We start from the raw sequence: 19189 nt of genomic DNA on the forward strand, positions 1-19189 counted from the left end.
TCGCGTGCGCCCATCCCTCCGTGAACCATGTCGCAGACATGCGGGCCCCACCCGGGACCTCGCATGGTGGGTTCGGTCCACCCGGACCGCCCCCTCTCCCTTCCGCGCGCCCCTAATGGGCCGCCTCCTTGCGCCCGCGCCGGCCCAATGGCTCGGCCGAGCCTCCTTCAACCCATTGGGCCGCGCCTCACGCTCGGCCTAAAAGTCCATATTTCCTCCCTCCGTCCAAGTCAGTGTCCATCTCTCATGAGCTACAAGTCCAAATTTGCTCCCTCTCAATTTTATTCTCTCTCACCTTCTTGTTGACCCCACTTGTCAATGAGTCAAAGATATTCTTGAGAATGTCTTTTCCAATATTCCACAAATATTTCTCTTTTCTATAAATTCAATAAATCATTTTCCCCTCTTTCAGAAATCAATTCCTTATTCCAAAATTCCATGAATCATTTTCCTTGGTCAGCGACTGTCAATAATATTCTTGAGAATATTATTTCCATAAATTCCGACAAAACATTTCCTTGTCCAGAAAATCCACTTAGACCTCCAAAATTCATATCCCTCGATCCGTAGCTCCGATCGCCTCCGTTCCACTTCCAGTAATTCCGTAAAATTGAGATCTATTTAATGGCACTATTAATTAGTCTAAATAGGATCCTTCTTTGGTCTTTTGTTTAGGTTTTCGATTGTTTGCGTATAGTTGCGGTTGCGGATTTTCGTCGATCGCGGGTTTTCTCGAAGATTCGTGAAGCTTCGTGAAGGCCTTGAGCAAGGCAAGTCACGCTTTGACCAATTGCTCCTATAATTGGAAAATCATTATTATTTTGTTTGCAACTTGCATTATTAGAATCACACACTTAACTTGCTTGGCCTCGGTTTGCGTGCCAAACCGACGGACCTACCTAGTAGTCGCTCTAATTTCCATAGGTCGTACTACCCTGATTTCCTTGTCGCTCCACCCTTGTGGTACCTCGGTATTCGTGCTCTCTGAGCGCGTATACCAAATATCCCACATACACCGTTGTTTGTCGAAGACTTGGGAAATGGGTTTGTGAAGCCTTCAAAACCTGACATGTGGTGTCGGTGTGTTTGAAAATAAAATAAATTGTGAAAACTCACGATGCGGGGGGTTGTGCCTATGTGGCACTGTCCCGTATTCGCATATAAGGACCGATTCCTGTGGGAAACTCATCGAACATAATCAAAGTGCAACCACAAGGTGGAATGGGACACCTTGGTTAAGTAACTAGTCGGTTCAGGGAAACCTCGCATGCCAATAGTTGGGAACGCCGGGGCGGGGTCGGACAAACCGGGTTCCTGGTAAGGCAAGAACGAGAAGCTTGCTCACTTACCGATCAAGGTGGTTGGAGTTGATTTGTGAACGCCTAAAATGGCCTATGTTTATGTGAGGATTTGATCCTTCTATGTGGCATGAGGTAACCCTGGGTCGGCTTGGGAAAGGCTTTGTCGCGAACCTCTGACACCGGCCAGTGTCTGGAGTAAGTTCGTGTCTTGTAGGTAAAGTGTACCCCTCTGCAGAGGTTAACTAACTGTTCGAACAGCCGTGCCCACGGTCATGGGCGGATGTGAGGTGGTTCCCGTTGCGTAGATTTGTTTGCCTGTGCTTTGTGAAAAGTTGTTGTGGTGTGGGAATCGTAACCAGAATCAGCCTATGTGGCAGATGGATGACCTGAGTGGTCAGAAACGAATCTGTGTGATTCGGGATGTTTGTGGGCATCATAGACTAGGCTTCCCGAGTGGAGGCGGATTGCTTTGCTGCTGGGCAGCTGGACTCTGGGAGTCCGAGAAAATGAAAAAGGCTCTGGGAGCCGATTAATCAAGTGGAATGGCTCTGGGAGCCGAGAAGTAATGATCTGACCCGGGAGGTCGGTACATTACTAAATGAGCTGTTGAAAAACATCTCTTAAAGTCGAATCGAGATGCAAGTCTCTTTTCGGCCCAAACTTAGAAAGAAATAAATCACTTAGTGATTTCAAAAATGTCTTCAAATAAAAGATTTGCAAAACAACCTTGCCTCTCTTCCAAGCTTGCATTAAACACCTAAGTTCCCGTGATTAGGGTTTCGTCCTGGTTCCCAGCCGTCGCCTGTGGTGTTGGGTGTTAGTTCGTTGGTTCCGCTGCTGCTGCTGTTGTTGGTGTTTCCTCGTCCGTGTCGTCGGTTGCATTCTCGGGTTGTTCTGAGCTGCAACCTAAGTTAAGGTAAATAAGTCCTCTATCTATTTTAAGGATTTGCAATGATTCATATTTGTCACCGTGGGTACCAGCACTATGTCCTGGGACTGGTACCGAGATCGCGGTTTCGTAGGAAGCGGTTCGCGCCGTTTTTCCTACGACACGCTCCTATCAGGTGCCGTTGTGCGGCGGTGCCGGATTGGGGTGTGACAAATCACTCCAAAATTTGAGGCACAGTAAAACAAATAAATCAATGAGATTCACGTGAGTGGGCCCCTTCTAGTGCGCGGTCGCGTGGAACGGCTGAGCGGGACGGCTCCACTGCCGCATAATGGGCACACGGGACCGTGCCGGTCGCGCGGAACGGCCGAGCGGGACCGCTCCGCTGCCGCATAATGGGCGCGCGGGACCGTGCCTGCTTACCTAGTCCGAGGAATCTCTCTCCTCTCCTCTCTACGTGCCCCTCTCTCCACGATACATGTTGGTTCTCTCAGTTGACTATAGTCTTTGCTCCATGTTTTTAACCCCTCTCTCTAGTATTCCACGCGAACGTTTTTTAAACTGCTAAACGTTATGTTTTTTGGAAAAAAATTTGATATACGAAAGTTACTTAAAAAATTAATCTAATTTTTTTTAAAAAAATTTGTTAATATTAATTAAGCATGTTGTAATGGACCGCTCCAATTTTTACGTGGAGAAGATGGGTTCGAAAGCAGGGCATGCGAAGACAGCCATATGAGTGCCCTCTCTCCACGATAACTGCTGCTTTAAAGCTAGACAAGATAAAGAATCTGCGCCGTCAATATAGTAAAACGTCAGTTCGTGTCGTTTCTTTTCGTCTAGGCCCTTGTTTAGTTCCCAACGTTTTCTTTAAACTTTCAACTTTTCAATCACATCAAAACTTTCGTACACACAAACTTCCGCTATGTTTAGTTCAGACTGAAGTTTGGAGGTTTGGTTGAAATTGGAACGATGTGACTGAAAAGTTGTGTATGTACAAAAGGTTTGATGTGATGGAAAGTTGGAAGTTTGGAAAAAAAACTTTGGAACTAAACAGGGCCTTCCAACTTTTCCGTTACATTGTTTCAATTTCAACCAAACTTTCAATTTTGGTGTGAAGTAAACACACCCTAGAGCTCCCACCATAAGAGTAGATGGAGAGTGAGAGACCCAATGCGTCTGCAGAAGATAGAAGACCTGCGCAAACGAGAGGAGAGACGCTGCTCGTACAGAAGTCAGGAGATTGCACAGAAGAGGAAACATTTTGATGGCCATCAACGGCGTCCTTGACTACATGTCCGAGGAACGACGAGCACTGGTCCTTCTTGCTGGACCACTGCAATGGCCTTCTCCTCTTCAACGGCTACGGCAAGCCAGGGCTCTAGCGTCGCCAACCCGGCGACGCAGTGGCCGGGAGCGTCTACAAGCCCTCCACCTACCTCGTGTTCGATCCGGCCGTGTCATCGTCGTCGCACTACGAGGTGTTTGTGATCCCTAGTGCACCACGGAAGCAGAAGACGGAGATGGTGACGTGCCATCGTCATAGTCACCACTAGAGGATAATAAAGGGCCAAGATGACCCGTGTCGTATGATGAAATGGCCACCCTCGCCATGGAGGGTGGAGGTGTTCTCATCGATGACAGGGTGGTGGGAGGAGAGAGTGTTCGTCCGCAAGGCGAGCCAGCGGGGACGATGGAGAACATATGGTTGGATCCATTTGAGCCTTTATCATGGGGGTCACGTCAGTGCTATGCCGTGTATCAGCTCGGTGCACTCTATGTGCGTTGCCGAGGTGCTTTTGTCACGAGTTATATACATAGTCCAATTGTATATCTAGAAGTTACTTTTAGAACATACTCCCTCCATTTCAGGCTGGTTATTAGACTTTCTAGTATTGCTTATATTCATATAGATGTTAATGAATCTAGACATATATGTGTGCCTAGATTCATTAATATCTATATGAATATGGGTAATACTAAAAAGTCTTATAATATGAAACGGAGGTAGTACTAGTTTTCAATATAAGGTTTGGATCCTCGGAGAATCACGTGGACAAATGTAACATCAAGTTGACCTCGAGCCCTTTGCCAAAGAAGTATGATCTATTGATTACTTTCGGAAACTGTCGCGTGGACGGCCTTGAATCCTAGAAGAAGCTGGTACTTGGAAGCATAAAACCAGAGGTACTTGAAAGTGAATTTTGGGCGGGACTCTGATAACGATGATTTTATTTCTATCGAGGGCGCGATCGATGGAGTTGACATGTATGCTTTTTTCGACATCCTAGGATTAATTTCACCCTGTAAAGGAAGTTGTATTCTTGGCTAAAAATTTTATAGTGTTTGCCTATCATTTGGATAGCTCAAGGATTCAACATTTGGGGCATTCATATCCAAAGTGCTACAGTACAATTCATTCAAATGGTATATATGAGACTTTTGTATACACCCCTTATATCTCAAGGCAGTTTCATGCAGTGACTACTGGGGCAGCTCATCCTCAACATTTTCACCTGATACTTAGGAACAATGCAGGGCATTCAGTTGATCAATCAAAAGAGCCTGCCGGTTATAATGGCATGCTTATGTTTGATCCGTGGTCTGTAGCAAGTTGGTTTTCTCATGTAATCCCATATTACAGATTTGAAGGACTCTGCTTCTTGTTGAAGTCGAATTCACCATATTCTGCATTATTATTGTTAAATAAATCAATAATACAGTTTTTCAAGCATTTTTGGACGTCCATGGTTCTAATGGTTGGTATCGGCCAGTTGGTAAAGTCCCAACTTTCATATTCTATCATTTTTTTATAGTTTGTTACAAAATCTTAACGATCATAGGAATGGAGCATCCTACCAATTTGTCAGGTGATTTCTAAAAAGAAAAATCACCCAAATTTTCTCTACTCTTAAATTTACATACCCGCAAAGCTTTTGCGTATTCCAAAAAAAAAATCATATCATCATGTATATATCATTTCGAAGTCTCTGCGTTCTTTTAGACTCTGAACATCTTGTTAACATAGTGTGTGACTCAATGAATTGACGAACAGTTTATAAATCATGTAATCATGAAATTTTCATGCCATTAATCAATTTGTCAACGCCCAAATACGAGCTTGTAGGGATTTTAGCTAAGCTCTCGGGCCTTCAGAAGAAGCGCTGCCGTTGGATCTATCATAGACGGCCCAGATGGGGAGACACGTGGTTGGACTCACATTTTTGCGCATAAGCCCTCCGAGATTATATATAAAAAAGTATAATTTATTATTATATAGCACAAGTCAACGGTCAACCAATGGTAGCGATCCAACACGTACTGGGCCGTCTCGCCAATCGCCATGTCAATCGCGATGCACGCTCGCGCCGCCGCCGCCGCCGCCGCCTCCATCCATCGGCAATACCGGAGATGTAACCCGTGGAGACCCTGCTGGACGCCGGTGGCGGCGCCGTCGTCTTCCGGCGCCGCTCGTCGCGGCCATGGAGTCTCGCCATGGTCGCTTGGCGTGTCGTCGTCGACGTCATCCTCGTCAACGCCACCACACGGCCGCCGGTGCCATCGCCGCGGCTACTACACCGGCGTCGCTCTGCCGGCGCCGGTGCGAGGCATCTTCGTCAGCTACGTCGACTACGATCGCACGCACCTGTTCGCCCACCCGTCCATAACGCCGGCGTGCCCGGCCATCGACGGCGTCCTCGACTTCATGCCGGAGCACCGATACTCCGGGGACGGGTGGTCAGTCAGCCACCATTGCAATGGCCTCCTCCTCTTCAGCAATTGTAGTCGGTGGCTCTGCGTCTGCAACCTGGCGACGCAGAGGTGGGAGAAGCTCCCGGACCACGCGGCGGGGATCGGGAGCTCCTACAAGATCTGTACCTACCCCGCGTTCGATCCGGCCATGTCGTCGTCGCACTACGAGGTGTTGGTGATCCCCAGTGTGCCGGATCCGAGGTGGATGATGGCTCTCTGCAACCACCGTGGAAGGGCGAAGGACATCGATGACTCGTGCCGGTTGATGGAATGGCCACCGTCGCCATGGAGGGTGGACGTGTTCTCGTCGAGGAAGAGTACTAGGGAAGCAGTACCATATCTAGGAAGATCGCCAAACGGTTTGTGCTTTGGAATAAGTGATTGTGATGCTCAACTATGGATTTGGATCCTTAGAGAATCACATGGGAAGATGGAGTGGATCTTGAAATACCATGATGACCTCAAGCCGTTCGCCAAACAATTATTGTCCTACTACGGTTACAGGAGAAAAGTATTTTGTGGACAACCTTGGATCATAGAAGAAGCCAATAATAGGAAGCATCAAAACACACAAAAAAAACCTGATCCAAAAGTAAATTTTGAGTGGGACTTGGACAATGACGACTTTATTTCTATCGATGGGGCTGTCGAGGGAGCCGTCGATGAATATTGTTACACATTTTTCGACATGATTGGATTTCATCCCTACAAGGAGGTTATCTTCTTGGGTGATATTTTAACCGTGTTTGCCTACCATTTGGACACCTCAAAGCTGCAGTATTTGGGCCATACACGCCCAGAGGATTACTGTCAAATGTACACGAATGGTATATATGGGAGTTTTGTATACACACCTTATGTGTCAGGACATTTTTATGCAGTGATTACTGGGGCAGGAGCTCATCCTCAACATTTGCACCAGATGCTCAGGAATAATGCAGCTCATGCAATTGATCAACCAAAAGAGCCTGCAGATTAGAATGGCCTTCTCATGCTTGAGCGTTGGTTTCATCCATGTTTCATATTTGAACCTTGTTTCTTGTTAAAGTCCAGTATTTAATTGTCACATTAATACATTTCTTTCAAGTGTTTTTGGTTCGTTCTCCTACCGGTCGGCTGTTTAATTTTTTTGATAGGATTTACTATATTTCAAGCGCTTGAAAATTATATTTTCAGTGACGTAAAATCATGCATTGCTATGCCTAAATGTAGTGCTATGCATTGTGCAATTTTAGTTTATTTTAATTTTATAGTTATATATGGTTTACTTTAATTTTATAGGTTTGATTTTTTATGTGGTTTGTATGTATTTAGGAGTTATGAGTCTGTTTCATGTGATTTTATAAATCTTTTGTATGTTGGAATTATTTATTGTTCAACAATTAGGGAGCTAGTGATAAGTAATAAGTAGTGGGGATTGACAAAATCATTGGATTATTCTCCAAAGGGATGAGAAAGGAGATTTAAAATTTGGTGCCCTGAAATTCAGACACTTACATTTTAAATAATATTATTTGGTTATTGTCAGTTGATTTATTAATGTAATCCTAAATTCCATATTTGATTAATTGGGTTCCCTTTGTCTCGCTACTACCTCTGTTGCAAAATACAATAACTTCTACTTATATATTTACACAAACATTTATCCAAATACATAATTAAAAGTTGCTATATTTTGTAACGGACGAAACAAATCCAAATTCTTTGCATCATATTCTGAAGTCTGAAACTCTGAACCTTTTTTTGTTCCGATGGGACGTCAACTCTGAAGTCTAAACATTCTGTCAAACAAGTTTTGCACTTAAGCCCCTCGGCGTAGTTAATTTTCAAAGCCATCTCAGACGAGGTACTTTCAACCGTCCGATTACATATGGGCGGCTCAGATTTCATTGACTAGTCGTTTGTATGCCATTTCCGATTAGACCCTCAGATCAGTTCATATTTACTTCTTTAGCTACCCATTGATGCAGAGCACGCACGGCGGCGAGCTCCGGCGGCCACGCCGACGAATGTGCTCGCCGCCGTTGACGTTCGCCGTAGCCTTCTCGCCGGAGTCGGCGAGGACATGGCGGACACCGAAAGAAAAAGTTCAAGAACACGAGACAATCAGTGTTCATCTCTTTACCAATTCTTGCAGGAAAAAAAGAAGATTAGCTCTGTGATTTACAACGTAAGTAACAGCATCCATCCATCCCTCCTCGATCGATCGATCTCTTCTTCTTCTTCTTCTTCTTCATCGATGCAACAAATCTACAATTTCTAGCTATAAGCTAATCACGCCATCCTCAAGCTCAAGCACTGGTTGAGCCATGGAGGCTGGAGGAGGCTCATCTCGTTGTCCACGACGACGACCACCCTCTTCTTGCTCTCGCCCTGGAACCTCGCCGCCGGCGACGCCACCGGCGCCGCCGCCGCGCAGTCCAACTGATGGTGATGATGATTCTTGAACTGGGCCAGCTCGGACTCCGTCGACGTCGACGACGCCGCCGTGCCGGAGTCCGAGTTGGATGACCTCACCTCCTTCTTCCCCTTGTGCCCCCTCGCCGTGCCATCGCCGCCGCCGCTGCTCCCCGTCGCCAGCGTCAGCTGGAGGTCGCATTCTTCTTCCTCTTCTTGATCTGCTGCTGCTGCTGCTGCTGCAGGGGGAGACATGATCTTGCTGCTCTGGAAGCTGTAGAATTGGTGGTGGTGGTGATGGTTGGTTGAATTCTCGGCGAAAGTGATCTCGAATTTCGGTTTGGTTTCGGCGTTGGCAGCGATTGCCTGAGCTTGGTTCAGCTTGGCGATCTGCATCTGTTTCATCAGCTGTTTCTGAACATGGTACAGTCTGTGCAGCTCATGAACCTGAAAAGTGAAAAGTTGAGATAAAAGCAGAGAGGTGAGAAATTTTTGTACAATTCAGAGATCTGAATATGTTTTTTTTTTCAGGATGTTGTGTTGCTTGTCTCACCTGTTGTCTGAATGTTTGTTCTTGCCTCAGGATGGCCATCCTCATCTGCTCCCTCTCCATTTCTTGGTGAAGCTAGTGGCAATCAGTTTCCTCAATTAGATTTTTGTGTGTGTGTTTATCTCCTAGGATATCATGTATTTGCTGCAGGTAACAAGAGGATCAACATTTCAGTACTTGTGTTGATTTATCCTAGTGCCTTGCTTCATGAAGAAAACATTCTGAATTTGTCATTCTTTGGAAAAGAAAAACGATTTTTATTGCAAATTGAACTAAAAAATTTTAGGAAGCTGCTATCGAACTGAAATTGCATACATACAGAGAAGCCTAGCTTAGAAAATGCAGAATTCAGGAACCATGATGTGACTGATTGAAACATCATTTATCTGACATAGCAGAGCTGCTGCAATTTGAGCTTTTATCTTAAATTCATACTTTATATGGGAAGTACTTGGATTAGGCTCGTACTTGTTTAGTACAAACAACTAATTAAATCTAATCCTGATCTAACTGAATAAATCACTTCCAAGTCTAAAAAGACTGCTCTGAATAACCATTTCGCTTCCAAGAACAACTATAAAACAGCTTTCGGAATATATAGTTGCAAAAGAAAAAGAAAAGAGCTTCGAATGAAGAGAAGGGACAATCTACAAGGCATTTCTGGACTGAAACATCTCAAGAACAATTCATTGCAAAAGAGAGAGGTAAGCAAACCAAGAACTCTAAACAAACAAACAGAGATCTGCAATTCTGCATGCATACTCTGAACTCCGAAACATGCATGGATATCAGACACCTGCCATGAAAGAAACAACTCAACAAGGTAAAGAAGATCACAAAACCCCAATCCTCACCTCTAATTAGGATTCCAAGAAGCCAATTTCCCTCTGAAGAAAGCAAGAAACTCCTCTCTCTTCCTCTCCCAAGCAAGTCAAGATCTTTGTAACCAAGAACTCTGTTTTTCTAGCTGAGAAAGCAAACAGGTTGGCATTTATGTATGAATGATATCTAGTGAGAGGCAGGGACTTGGAGAGAGAGGAGAGATTTTAAGATTCTCTCCTGTCATGAGTTTCACAGCCCATGGTGGGGTCCCTTTTTGTAGGCATGCCAAACAAATCCAAGTCACTTTGGCCAATGAGCTCATGTATCTTAATGTGTGAAAGATGCTCCCATGTAGTGCCAAGAAAAGGATAGGGCCTAAGATAACAAGCCCCAGCTATTATATTCCCAACTGCTGCCTTTAAATCCTTATGTGACCCCTGCGATCTCTACACAGCGCGGCATTATAACGTCGCCTTCGATTACTTATTGCGCGTCTTTCTTATTCGTCGCATTCCAGTTGGTGAAGAAACAATATTTGTCCTGCTCCTATTATTAATCCTTCATTCTTATTCAGAAATTAAGCTTTACTGTAGATATTTTTTTGACGTTCATCTTTTATAAGAAAAAACACATTAGAATAACGCCTTATTTTATTAAGAAGAAGAAAAACACGGCACGGACTGAAAAGGGCCCTCCCCAAACATGTCACATACAAAGGACGCACGAACCAGCCGATCAGCTTTATTGTAGATATTATTTGGAAAGCCTGCACTTTCAGTTTCTTTTCCTATGCTTTGTACACATAACACATGTAGCACCAATGTAGTATATGAACAATTTGGTTTAAAAATCAAAAAGAAAAAGAAAAACATGGATGGTGTCTTTGTTGTGTGTGCTTGTTGGGGGCTGCATAGCAGAGTTCCAGTTTTTCTGAATGTTTTGCGTGCATCACTACTTGGCCAGAATCATTCAACAGACAACTAGACATGCAGTGTGTGTGTGTGTGTTTAGATCTCTCGTATTCACATGTGTTCGAGGATTAGCACTGTCATTACCAGTTGGCCAGATCCCTAACATAATTGCTTATCTTACTGTCATCCTAAGTCAAACATATCAGCTAGCTTCGCATGAAAAATTAAAGCTGCCGGACGATTGGGACATCTCCTCCAACTAATTTATTTATTGCAGAAGAAGACTCTCTCTCATTCTTTTACTAAGATAACTTCAGTTTTCACTTTCTACTGCTATATGCAATCTTTTGACTTAACCATCCTGAAAAGGTGAATTGCCTGAGAAAAGCCACTTGCTGGTTACTACTAGATCATGCATACATGTTAGTTATTAAGATTCACTTAAGAGAAGATATGGTAATTAAGTTAAAGGGGCTCATGGTTCCTTTTTATCTGTAGTAGTTAGACTAAGATATGCACCATTTTCAATATTAATTTAATTAGCTTGATAGCAGAGTTGCACTGCAAATTTATATAAATAACCAAGTGGAATTTGGAAATAGAATCCAGCTTCCATCTGATGAGCAACAAACTGTTGTTAACTATTTCCAACTTGAGATTTGTGTATGGTTACTGATCAATTAAACCTATGCAAGTTCAGCCAATTTTTTTCATCCAAGTTTCAAAACCTGATCCCTTCTGGCAGTCTATAGTCCGATCATGCATGTTTGATGAATGATAGGTCATGTGTCATGTATCATATATAATGTTGCAGACACCTAGTACTATATGAAGATAATTCAGACCAGATCAGATTCACAGTATAGATTATTGTTGCATGATTGGTTAATATACAATTCGAGATTCGTGGATGTGATTGGATTGTCATGACTCAAGAGAGTTAATGTAGTGATTGGCAATATATATGTAGTGATCCCCTTTGGTTTTCTTAGATTTGTGAGGCAATTCAAACAAAACTGGTCTAATATTATTTATTGCACAGATTTGGACAACTCATAATAGTATATATCAAATGAAACCAAGCACTGCATGATTAGTTCCAAAGCATGCATGTATGAATGATGTCAGCCATGTCACTGTCATGATATCTCATTAATTAATTAGATGCCTTTGCTTGTCCCTTCCCTTCATTTCCTAGCTGTTTTCTGGAGTAGAATTGTGTTTTAGTTTTGGTTAGGCAGAGATTTGGTTTGGTTGGTTGGATGCATCCTTTGGCTCTTTTCTGTAGCGCCCGTTCCGTCGTGGCGCCTAGCGGGAAAACTATCTCTTAAAAACCCTATTTGCGAAATCTGTTTCTTTGCTTGTTGTCTAGTGTCCGTGCCATCTCAGATCTCAAATCCCCGATCTATCGTCGAGTTCAATCCCGAATCCAAATCCTTCCCAAATCAATCCCTCCGCAAAGTCTATTTCGCCTCCCTCGGGTTCGATGGGCCGAATCCCTCTCGGCCCATCTCCCCCCTCCCTCCCCGGCTCTCTCTCTCTCTCTCTCCGCTCTGCCCGCGCGCCGCGCGCGCGTGCGCGTGAGCCGCGCCGAGCGCCTCCTCCCTCCCCTCGCTCACCCCCTCCCCGCCTCCATCCCTGGCGAGCACCCCGCCCGCGAAATCGGCCCCCGCGCGCCGTTGTTCGCGCGCGCGCGCCCGCGTGGTCGCCGCCCGTGCCACGCCTGCGCCGTCTGCGTCATCCGGCCCCGCCGCCCTGCCGCGCCTGCAGCCGCGCAGCCGCTCGGCCCCGCGAGCCAGCCCGCGTGCCCGAGCCGCGCCGCTCAAATCGCCGCGCCGCCCGTTGCTTCCCGCGCGCGCACGCCGTGGTGGCCGACCGCCTGGTCGCTGCCGCCGTCAGCGCCTGCCGCGCCTGCCCGCGCCTGTCGCCCGTGTCGCCGCTTCGCTCCACACCGCCCCCGCCGTCATCGCCGTCGTCATCGCCCGGCCCCCGCCACTCCACGCGCTAGCCTCCAAGGGACGGAGGCAGAGCTCCTCCTCCCTCTACCGCGTCGCCCCCGCTCCCCTCCTCCTTTTCCCAAAGAGGCAAGGGGCAAGCCCCCTTTCTCTCCCTCCTTTTCCCCTTTTTTTCCTCCCGCCGGCGTCATCCTCCCTCCGCCCTGTCGCCGATTTGGCCGCTAGCCGGAGCGCCAGCTCACTGGCTTGACCGTCCAAAGTCGGTTCCCCTCTCCCAAACTGACATTGCCATCCTATAAAGCCCAGGCGCCCTCCCTCTCTTCTCCTCTCGTTGTCCCATCGCCTCCACTCCATTGTCGCTGTCTCCCGTGCTCTGTTCGCTGCCGCCGTTCGCCGTCGCGCGTGTCGGAGGAGCCGGCACGAGCAAGGACTCGGAAGGGGACTCCGGGCGCCCTCTCCTTCCTTTTCCCCGGCTCGAGGCCGGAGAGATCACTCCCGCGCCGTCGGCCTCTCGTCACTGCGCCCACCCGCACGGTAGTGCCTTCCCCCGTTCTTCCTCCTCGTTCCATCTCCTCCCCTTAGACTCGGGTAGTAGCACGAGTAGCCTCCCCGTAGCTAGCCGGCGCCGCCCCGACTGCTGCCGTCGCTCGCCGTGTGCTCGCCGCCGTCGCCGCCCGAGCTCGGAAGCGCCGCTCGTCGCCGCTCCGCCCAATCCAACGCTAGCATCGGATTCCCGTAGCCGCGTAGATGCTCTCGCCGCCGGGAATCGGCCCCTCGTGACCTCGTCGCCGTTTCCCCCTTCTTCCGCCGCCGGTTGCCGCCGCCGCAATCCGCCGCCGTCGAGCATCCCCCGGCAAATCCGAGCCGTTGGCTCGACTCCCCTCGTCCCGCGCAACTTCCCGGTGTGCTCGCTTTCGCCTAGATCGCCGTGTTTCGCTCCGCCGCTCGCCACAGCCGTCCGCCGTCCGTTCCGGCCGGCGTCTTCTTCAACCTCCCGCCGGCCCGCGTGGCTGCCACGTAGGCGCCACGTCGGTGCCAGCTCGGCCAAGACCGGGTCGAGCCGACCCCGGTCAGCCGCTCCCTCCGGCCCCGCTCGCGGGCGCGGTCCACCGCGAGCCGTGAGGCCGCGCGTAGGCCCGCCGCATCCGCGTCCACCGCGAACCACGCGCATGCACCGCGCCCCGCTCCACACCCTAGCGCCGCGCCGCGTGCTCCCTCCGCACGGTGAGCCGAGCCGCTGACAAGCGGGTCCCACCCGGGACCACGCGAGATGGACTCGGTCCACCGGCGCCCTCTCTCAACCCTCCCCGCGCCCTATTGGGCCGGCCGGCCCATTAAGCTCGGCCGAGCCGCCCCTTTCTCTCGGGCCGCGCCCTAGCCGCCCGAGGGAAGTCTAATTTCCCTCCCTCCTTCTTTTCTTTTCTTTTCTTTTTCAAAAATGATTTAAATAAATCCTTTTCCTTTAGACCAAAAATCCAATAATCTTAGAAATTCAATATCTTCCCAACCATAAATCCGTTTGACTCCGTTCAACTTCCAAAATTCCTCAAATCTCGAGATCTATCTAATGGCATGCTTAGAGGTCATTAATAGGGCTTTATTTTTCGCCGTTTGTTGAGTTGTCCCGTTTTGCGTGTAGTTTCGGAGCCCGAAGACCCGCAGTGCGAGGATTTCGAGGATCAAGCTCAAGATCTCGAGCGAGGCAAGCCACCTTTGAACATCTTGAGCCTATATTTGAACTTAATTATGTTGCTTGAAAAATATTATGCATAGATAGGATCACACTTAATCCGCTTGTCCCGTCTGCAAGGCAGATTGGCGGACCTACCTATTTGTTGCATTTGATCCTTCCTCTGTTAATTGTTATACCATGTTTCCTCGTAACCACCTAGTCGCGCCTCGGAAATCATGCACTCTGCACGAGTATCGACGGTCGCCTTCAAACTTAAAAATCTGAGTAACTTCTTGGGTAAAACTTGGGTTTTACAAAAGACTTGGAAAACCCGACACCTGGGTCGGTGCTTGCGAACTAAATGATTTTCCAAAACCACGGACCGGGGAACGTACCGGGTGTACGGTTTCCCGCTCTTGCACTTAAGGACCGTTTCCTTGGAATTTCATCCGAACATAAGACAAGTACGACCACATGGGTGGAATAGGACACCCCTGGCTAAGTAACTAGCTTATCAGGGGAGCCTTGATGCCGAGAGACATGTGGATTCGCCGGGGTGGTGTCGGGGAGGACCCCCGGGCTTCCTGGCACAGTATGGTCTGGGACCTAACCTGTTATTGGTCTGGGACCCCTCTCGTCGGCATATGGTAAACCTGTGTCGGCTTTCGAAATGCCTTGTCATGAAAGCTTGGAGGTCTCCCGACGTGGTTGATCCCCACGGGCTGGGTGATCCGGGTTAGTAATGTCGTGTGGGTAAAGTGTACCCCCTCTGCAGAGGTTAACAAACTGTTCGAACAGCCGTGCCCACGGTCATGGGTGGATGTGAGGTGATTCCTAGCGTAGTTTTGTTTGACTACTGCCTTGTGAAATTGCTGTTGTGGAAAGGGGATCGATGTTTGGAAAATCTGCAGCTGATAGGATCAGCTAGGCCCGGGTGGCCGTTTGAAAGTTGTTGGCCCGGGTGGCCGTTTGAAAGTTGTTGGCCGGGTGCCAACCTTGAATCAATTCAAAAGACTGATACTTTGCACATACTCCGACCGGACGAGACGCACTGTCTCATCCGTGTCGTTTGAGAAGCACTCACTTAGTTGATTTCAGAACAGAGTTCAAATAAAATCAATTGCAAAAACAACAGCCTTTCCTTGAAGCCTGCATTTAAACACTTATTTCCCATGGCTTGCTGAGTATTCCCGTACTCACCCTTGCTCTATATAAATAATCCCCCCCAGTTGCTGAAGAAGATGAAGCGGATCCCGCTGATGAGGAGTTCTTCCAGGAGCAAGCCGGCTACGATGAGTTTTAGGGTTTCGGCCTAGTTCCCAAGTCGCGCCTGTGAAGTTTGGCCCAAGTCTTGGCTTCCGCTTCCCTTTAGTAATGCAGTTGTGAGCTCGGGATCTGTCCACAGCCCAACATGACTGTACTCCTACTCTATAATAAAGAGATCTCTGTTGCTATGATATTCTGTCTTCCTGTGATACCAGCACTGTTTCCTGGGACTGGTATCAATTAACAGGTTAATTTGGAGCGTCACGGGCTAGTCTCGCTCGGGGCTGCGTGACATTTTCATAGCCACAACTTGCTGGCCCTGCCTATGTTTCAGGAATGGCCCCTGTTTGTTGATATTTTTCTTTAACTTATAGTGTTATCTAACAACTCAACTAATATAGAGCATATATTGGCCAGTATTTGAAATTAAAGTTAACTTGACATCAAAAACTAATTTCTTAGTTCCTAAACTAACCATATGATGATTAATTTTGTTTCATACCTCTCCGATTTTTAATGTATAACACTATTTACTTTTCGATGTATGTTTGACCATTCATCTTATTTAAAAAAATCAAACTAATTAGTTTATGAAATATAAGCTATGATTAAAGTTCCTTTATTCATAAAACAAAGCATAATAAGTAGTAATTACAAACAAATATTAATAAGACTATGATAAAAAATATGCCAAAAAGCTAATAGAGTCATACATTAAAAACCGAATAGAGTAGCATATTTTTCCCGATGTTTCTGGTACTTGAAGTACTAGCAGCGTTGAATTTTCCCACGATTTGATTAGTTGAGTGCACATATCATCCCAATAAAGAAGTCAAACAATTTGGGATCAGTCCTATAATAATTTTTCACAATTTTCAGCATGAAAATCATGCCCTCATTTCACTGACATTTAACAATATAATGGGACATCACAGGTACATCATCTCTCCAGTCTTATTTTCCAACCAAAATGACCTAATTAACTTTCGTGTCAAACATTTGATATGTTCTGACTGGTCCAAATTATTGCAAGGCACTAATATCCAATGTTGATTGGATCATCGAAAGCGATGGAGCACATACATATAAAGAAAAACAAAATAGCAACCTATCCCTTACGTACGAGTTATGATTCCCTTTGTACGTTAATATTGTTGACCAGACTGGTTTTTCACCAATGATTTTTTTCTAATTAATCCTAACTTTACTTCTAGATGGCTTTCCACGACATATGTGTTGCAAAAGTCGCAGCATAAAACTGCAGAGAAATTTTCTAGAAATGTACTAAGTGTACCTAAGAATGGGTCTTAAATAGTTTGGGGAAATTTGAGTTTGGGCATAAGTCATAGCCATCTTGTGGAAGCATGGCCCTCAATTTTTTTTGTTAGTTTCTTTAGTAAAAACGAAAGGGACAGCTTTGTTTGTCCGATTGCACAAAGTTAAGAATATGTACTATATATGGCTAATAATAGTCAAGAAAGGATTCATATATTGAACTGCAGAGAGAATACGATATGTTGTAACAAACAGGACCAAACATTAATTTTGAGAGAAATGGGCTTTAGGTCAAGGATTCTTGAAGTAAAGGTAAATTATGTCTTAAATCCTAACCGAGCGGAACTATAGGATCTTGCCTTTCCACATGATAGATTTTGCAAATACAAACCTTCTGCTGCCATATGGTAAACTGTTGTAGATCTTGCTTGGTTTTCCTCGAAGGCCATAAGGGCTTCAAAATTGATGCCTTCCAAACACTGGCGGAGCCAGTGGTGCCATTGAACTCGAGCAACTAATAGTTTTTATGTAGCTGCTTTTCTAGATATCGACAATAATTTACCAAATAATCAGTAGTAGAGACAAAGAGAAAGCCGAGGCAGTCGCCTGACTTAGCCAGGAGTTTGATCTACCATTGCTTCCAAGACATTTGATCGGGGTTAGCTCCAACCATACGCTATATATATGGGCATTACATGTATCACTTTGCCTTTTCAAAAGGTGGAAGCCTAAGAGATAAGTCCCTCTAGTTAGTTATTGCTTGGTTTAGTCATAGAGAATATGGGATCTCAGTGTATATACACAAAGTAGTCGGTGTCTTTATACATGTGCTCTAACTTATGTGATATCCTATACGTGATAGTTTGCATATGTTTTAGATCTCTACCTTAAGACACAAGTAACCCTAGATATAACTACTCTAGCCAAATAATAGTAACCCTTTTAGCCTTTCTTGTTTTTATACAAGGATATACGGATGTATACTACCTCTGTTATAAAAAAGATGACATTTAGACATTGACACAATATTCAATGTACATGTTTATTACAACCTTTTCAAACTATAAAAATATAAAAAAAATATAACTATATGAAAGACTTTTCAAGCCAAATTAATCTATTATAGTTTTCACATTTTAAATTCTGATATTTTCTTATTTGTTGATGATTTAAGATTTCGAGGTTTGACTGCATGTATTCTGGAACACGTCATCATTAGTATATATTCCACTCGAAGGATGTCAACATTTTTGAAGCAAGTTCAAAATTGGCATCCAGTAAGCTCGCTGTGCTGTCCAGGTATAGAGATGTTTCTCCCCCATCTGGCTTATTAATCTTTTCATACCGTGCAGAAAATTATAAGAATAAAATATCTTAATCACTTTATGAATCTCTCTCTCTCTCTCATATATGGCGTATGTAAGTTGCTAATTAACACTGCCCACAAACTAATACTGATGAAATTAATGTAAATGTTTTCCTTGTTTTCCATATGAGATAATTAGAAATATGATCCCTTTAATTAATTTGCAATTGTCTCACCACATACGCAACTGCACAAGGTGCCATGTCCAAGTCCTTTTCTCCCTATTTTGGCGCGAAAGGGAACAAAGCGTGTAGATCTACCCACCCTCTCCTAACCTCTTCTCACAAACTATTAATATTTAGTTTGTATATATGTTTTGCACATGGATGCATATGCATGCTTGAGGGGCATCATATCATTAGATGCACTAACTAGATTAGATTATACTAATTGTTTGATTAATCATATATATCCTGGTACTACATGTGTGTAAATTAATCTCATTATGATAGCAAGCTCAAACGTGCACTTAAAGTGTGGTGCATGTATGGAATAGCTATAATATATTTAGGAGATTATATATATAAGTACCATGAATGGAAAAGCTTAGACAGAAGCATCAATTAGTGGGCTTCAAAAAAACAGGAAAGAAATCTTGTTTGCCTTGGTGTGTAACATGCAATATATATAGCTGGATGCCCTTGCAGCTGGACATGTGGATCCAACTTGAACAGTAGTTGATAAGAACAATCTCACACTCATTCTCATCTCTCAAACTCTCCCTTTGTGCAGGCACACACATGGAGAGAGTGCAGGCCCACAGACACTACAGCACATAGTGTTGGGGAATTGAGGCACAGCTGCACAACAACTACCATCTATGGTGGGGGCCAAGTTGAATATTGGATGCATTTTGCAATCTTGTGTTTTATGATCACTGGTCCAATGTATCTAGTCCCAACAAACAAAAGGAAACAAGGGAGGGGTTGGATAGATCAACACTGAATTGAGGATATGGACAAAGTCCATCAGTGAGTTATCTTCAGTGATGCCACATCAGCCCAAATCTGAGTGGGAGGACAAGGAAGAGGG

The 19189-nt window shown here is 45.5% G+C and overlaps 1 protein-coding gene across 1 annotated transcript; it reads right to left on the reverse strand.

Annotated features, from left to right (window-relative positions):
* Positions 1 to 8031: 8031 nt before the first annotated feature.
* Positions 8032 to 9855, reverse strand: LOC4350975 (uncharacterized). The gene is made up of 3 exons (XM_015762395.3): positions 9745 to 9855; positions 8894 to 9034; positions 8032 to 8787 (listed from the first exon to the last, which is right to left on the reverse strand). The coding sequence occupies exons 2-3, from the start codon at positions 8951 to 8953 to the stop codon at positions 8218 to 8220; spliced, it is 630 nt and encodes a 209-aa protein (XP_015617881.1). The 5' UTR covers positions 8954 to 9034; positions 9745 to 9855; the 3' UTR covers positions 8032 to 8217.
* Between the last annotated feature and the right edge of the window lie 9334 nt (positions 9856 to 19189).

Source organism: Oryza sativa, chromosome 11 (genome assembly GCF_034140825.1).
Source record: "Oryza sativa Japonica Group chromosome 11, ASM3414082v1".
Lineage (NCBI taxonomy): Eukaryota > Viridiplantae > Streptophyta > Magnoliopsida > Poales > Poaceae > Oryza > Oryza sativa.

Excerpts from the sequence above, each read along its gene's own strand:
- LOC4350975 (XM_015762395.3), bottom strand. The coding sequence starts at position 8,953 with ATGGAGAGGGAGCAGATGAGGATGGCCATCCTGAGGCAAGAACAAACA. Across the intron at positions 8,788-8,893 it reads AACAAACATTCAGACAACAG|GTTCATGAGCTGCACAGACT; the intron begins GTGAGACAAGCA and ends TTCACTTTTCAG.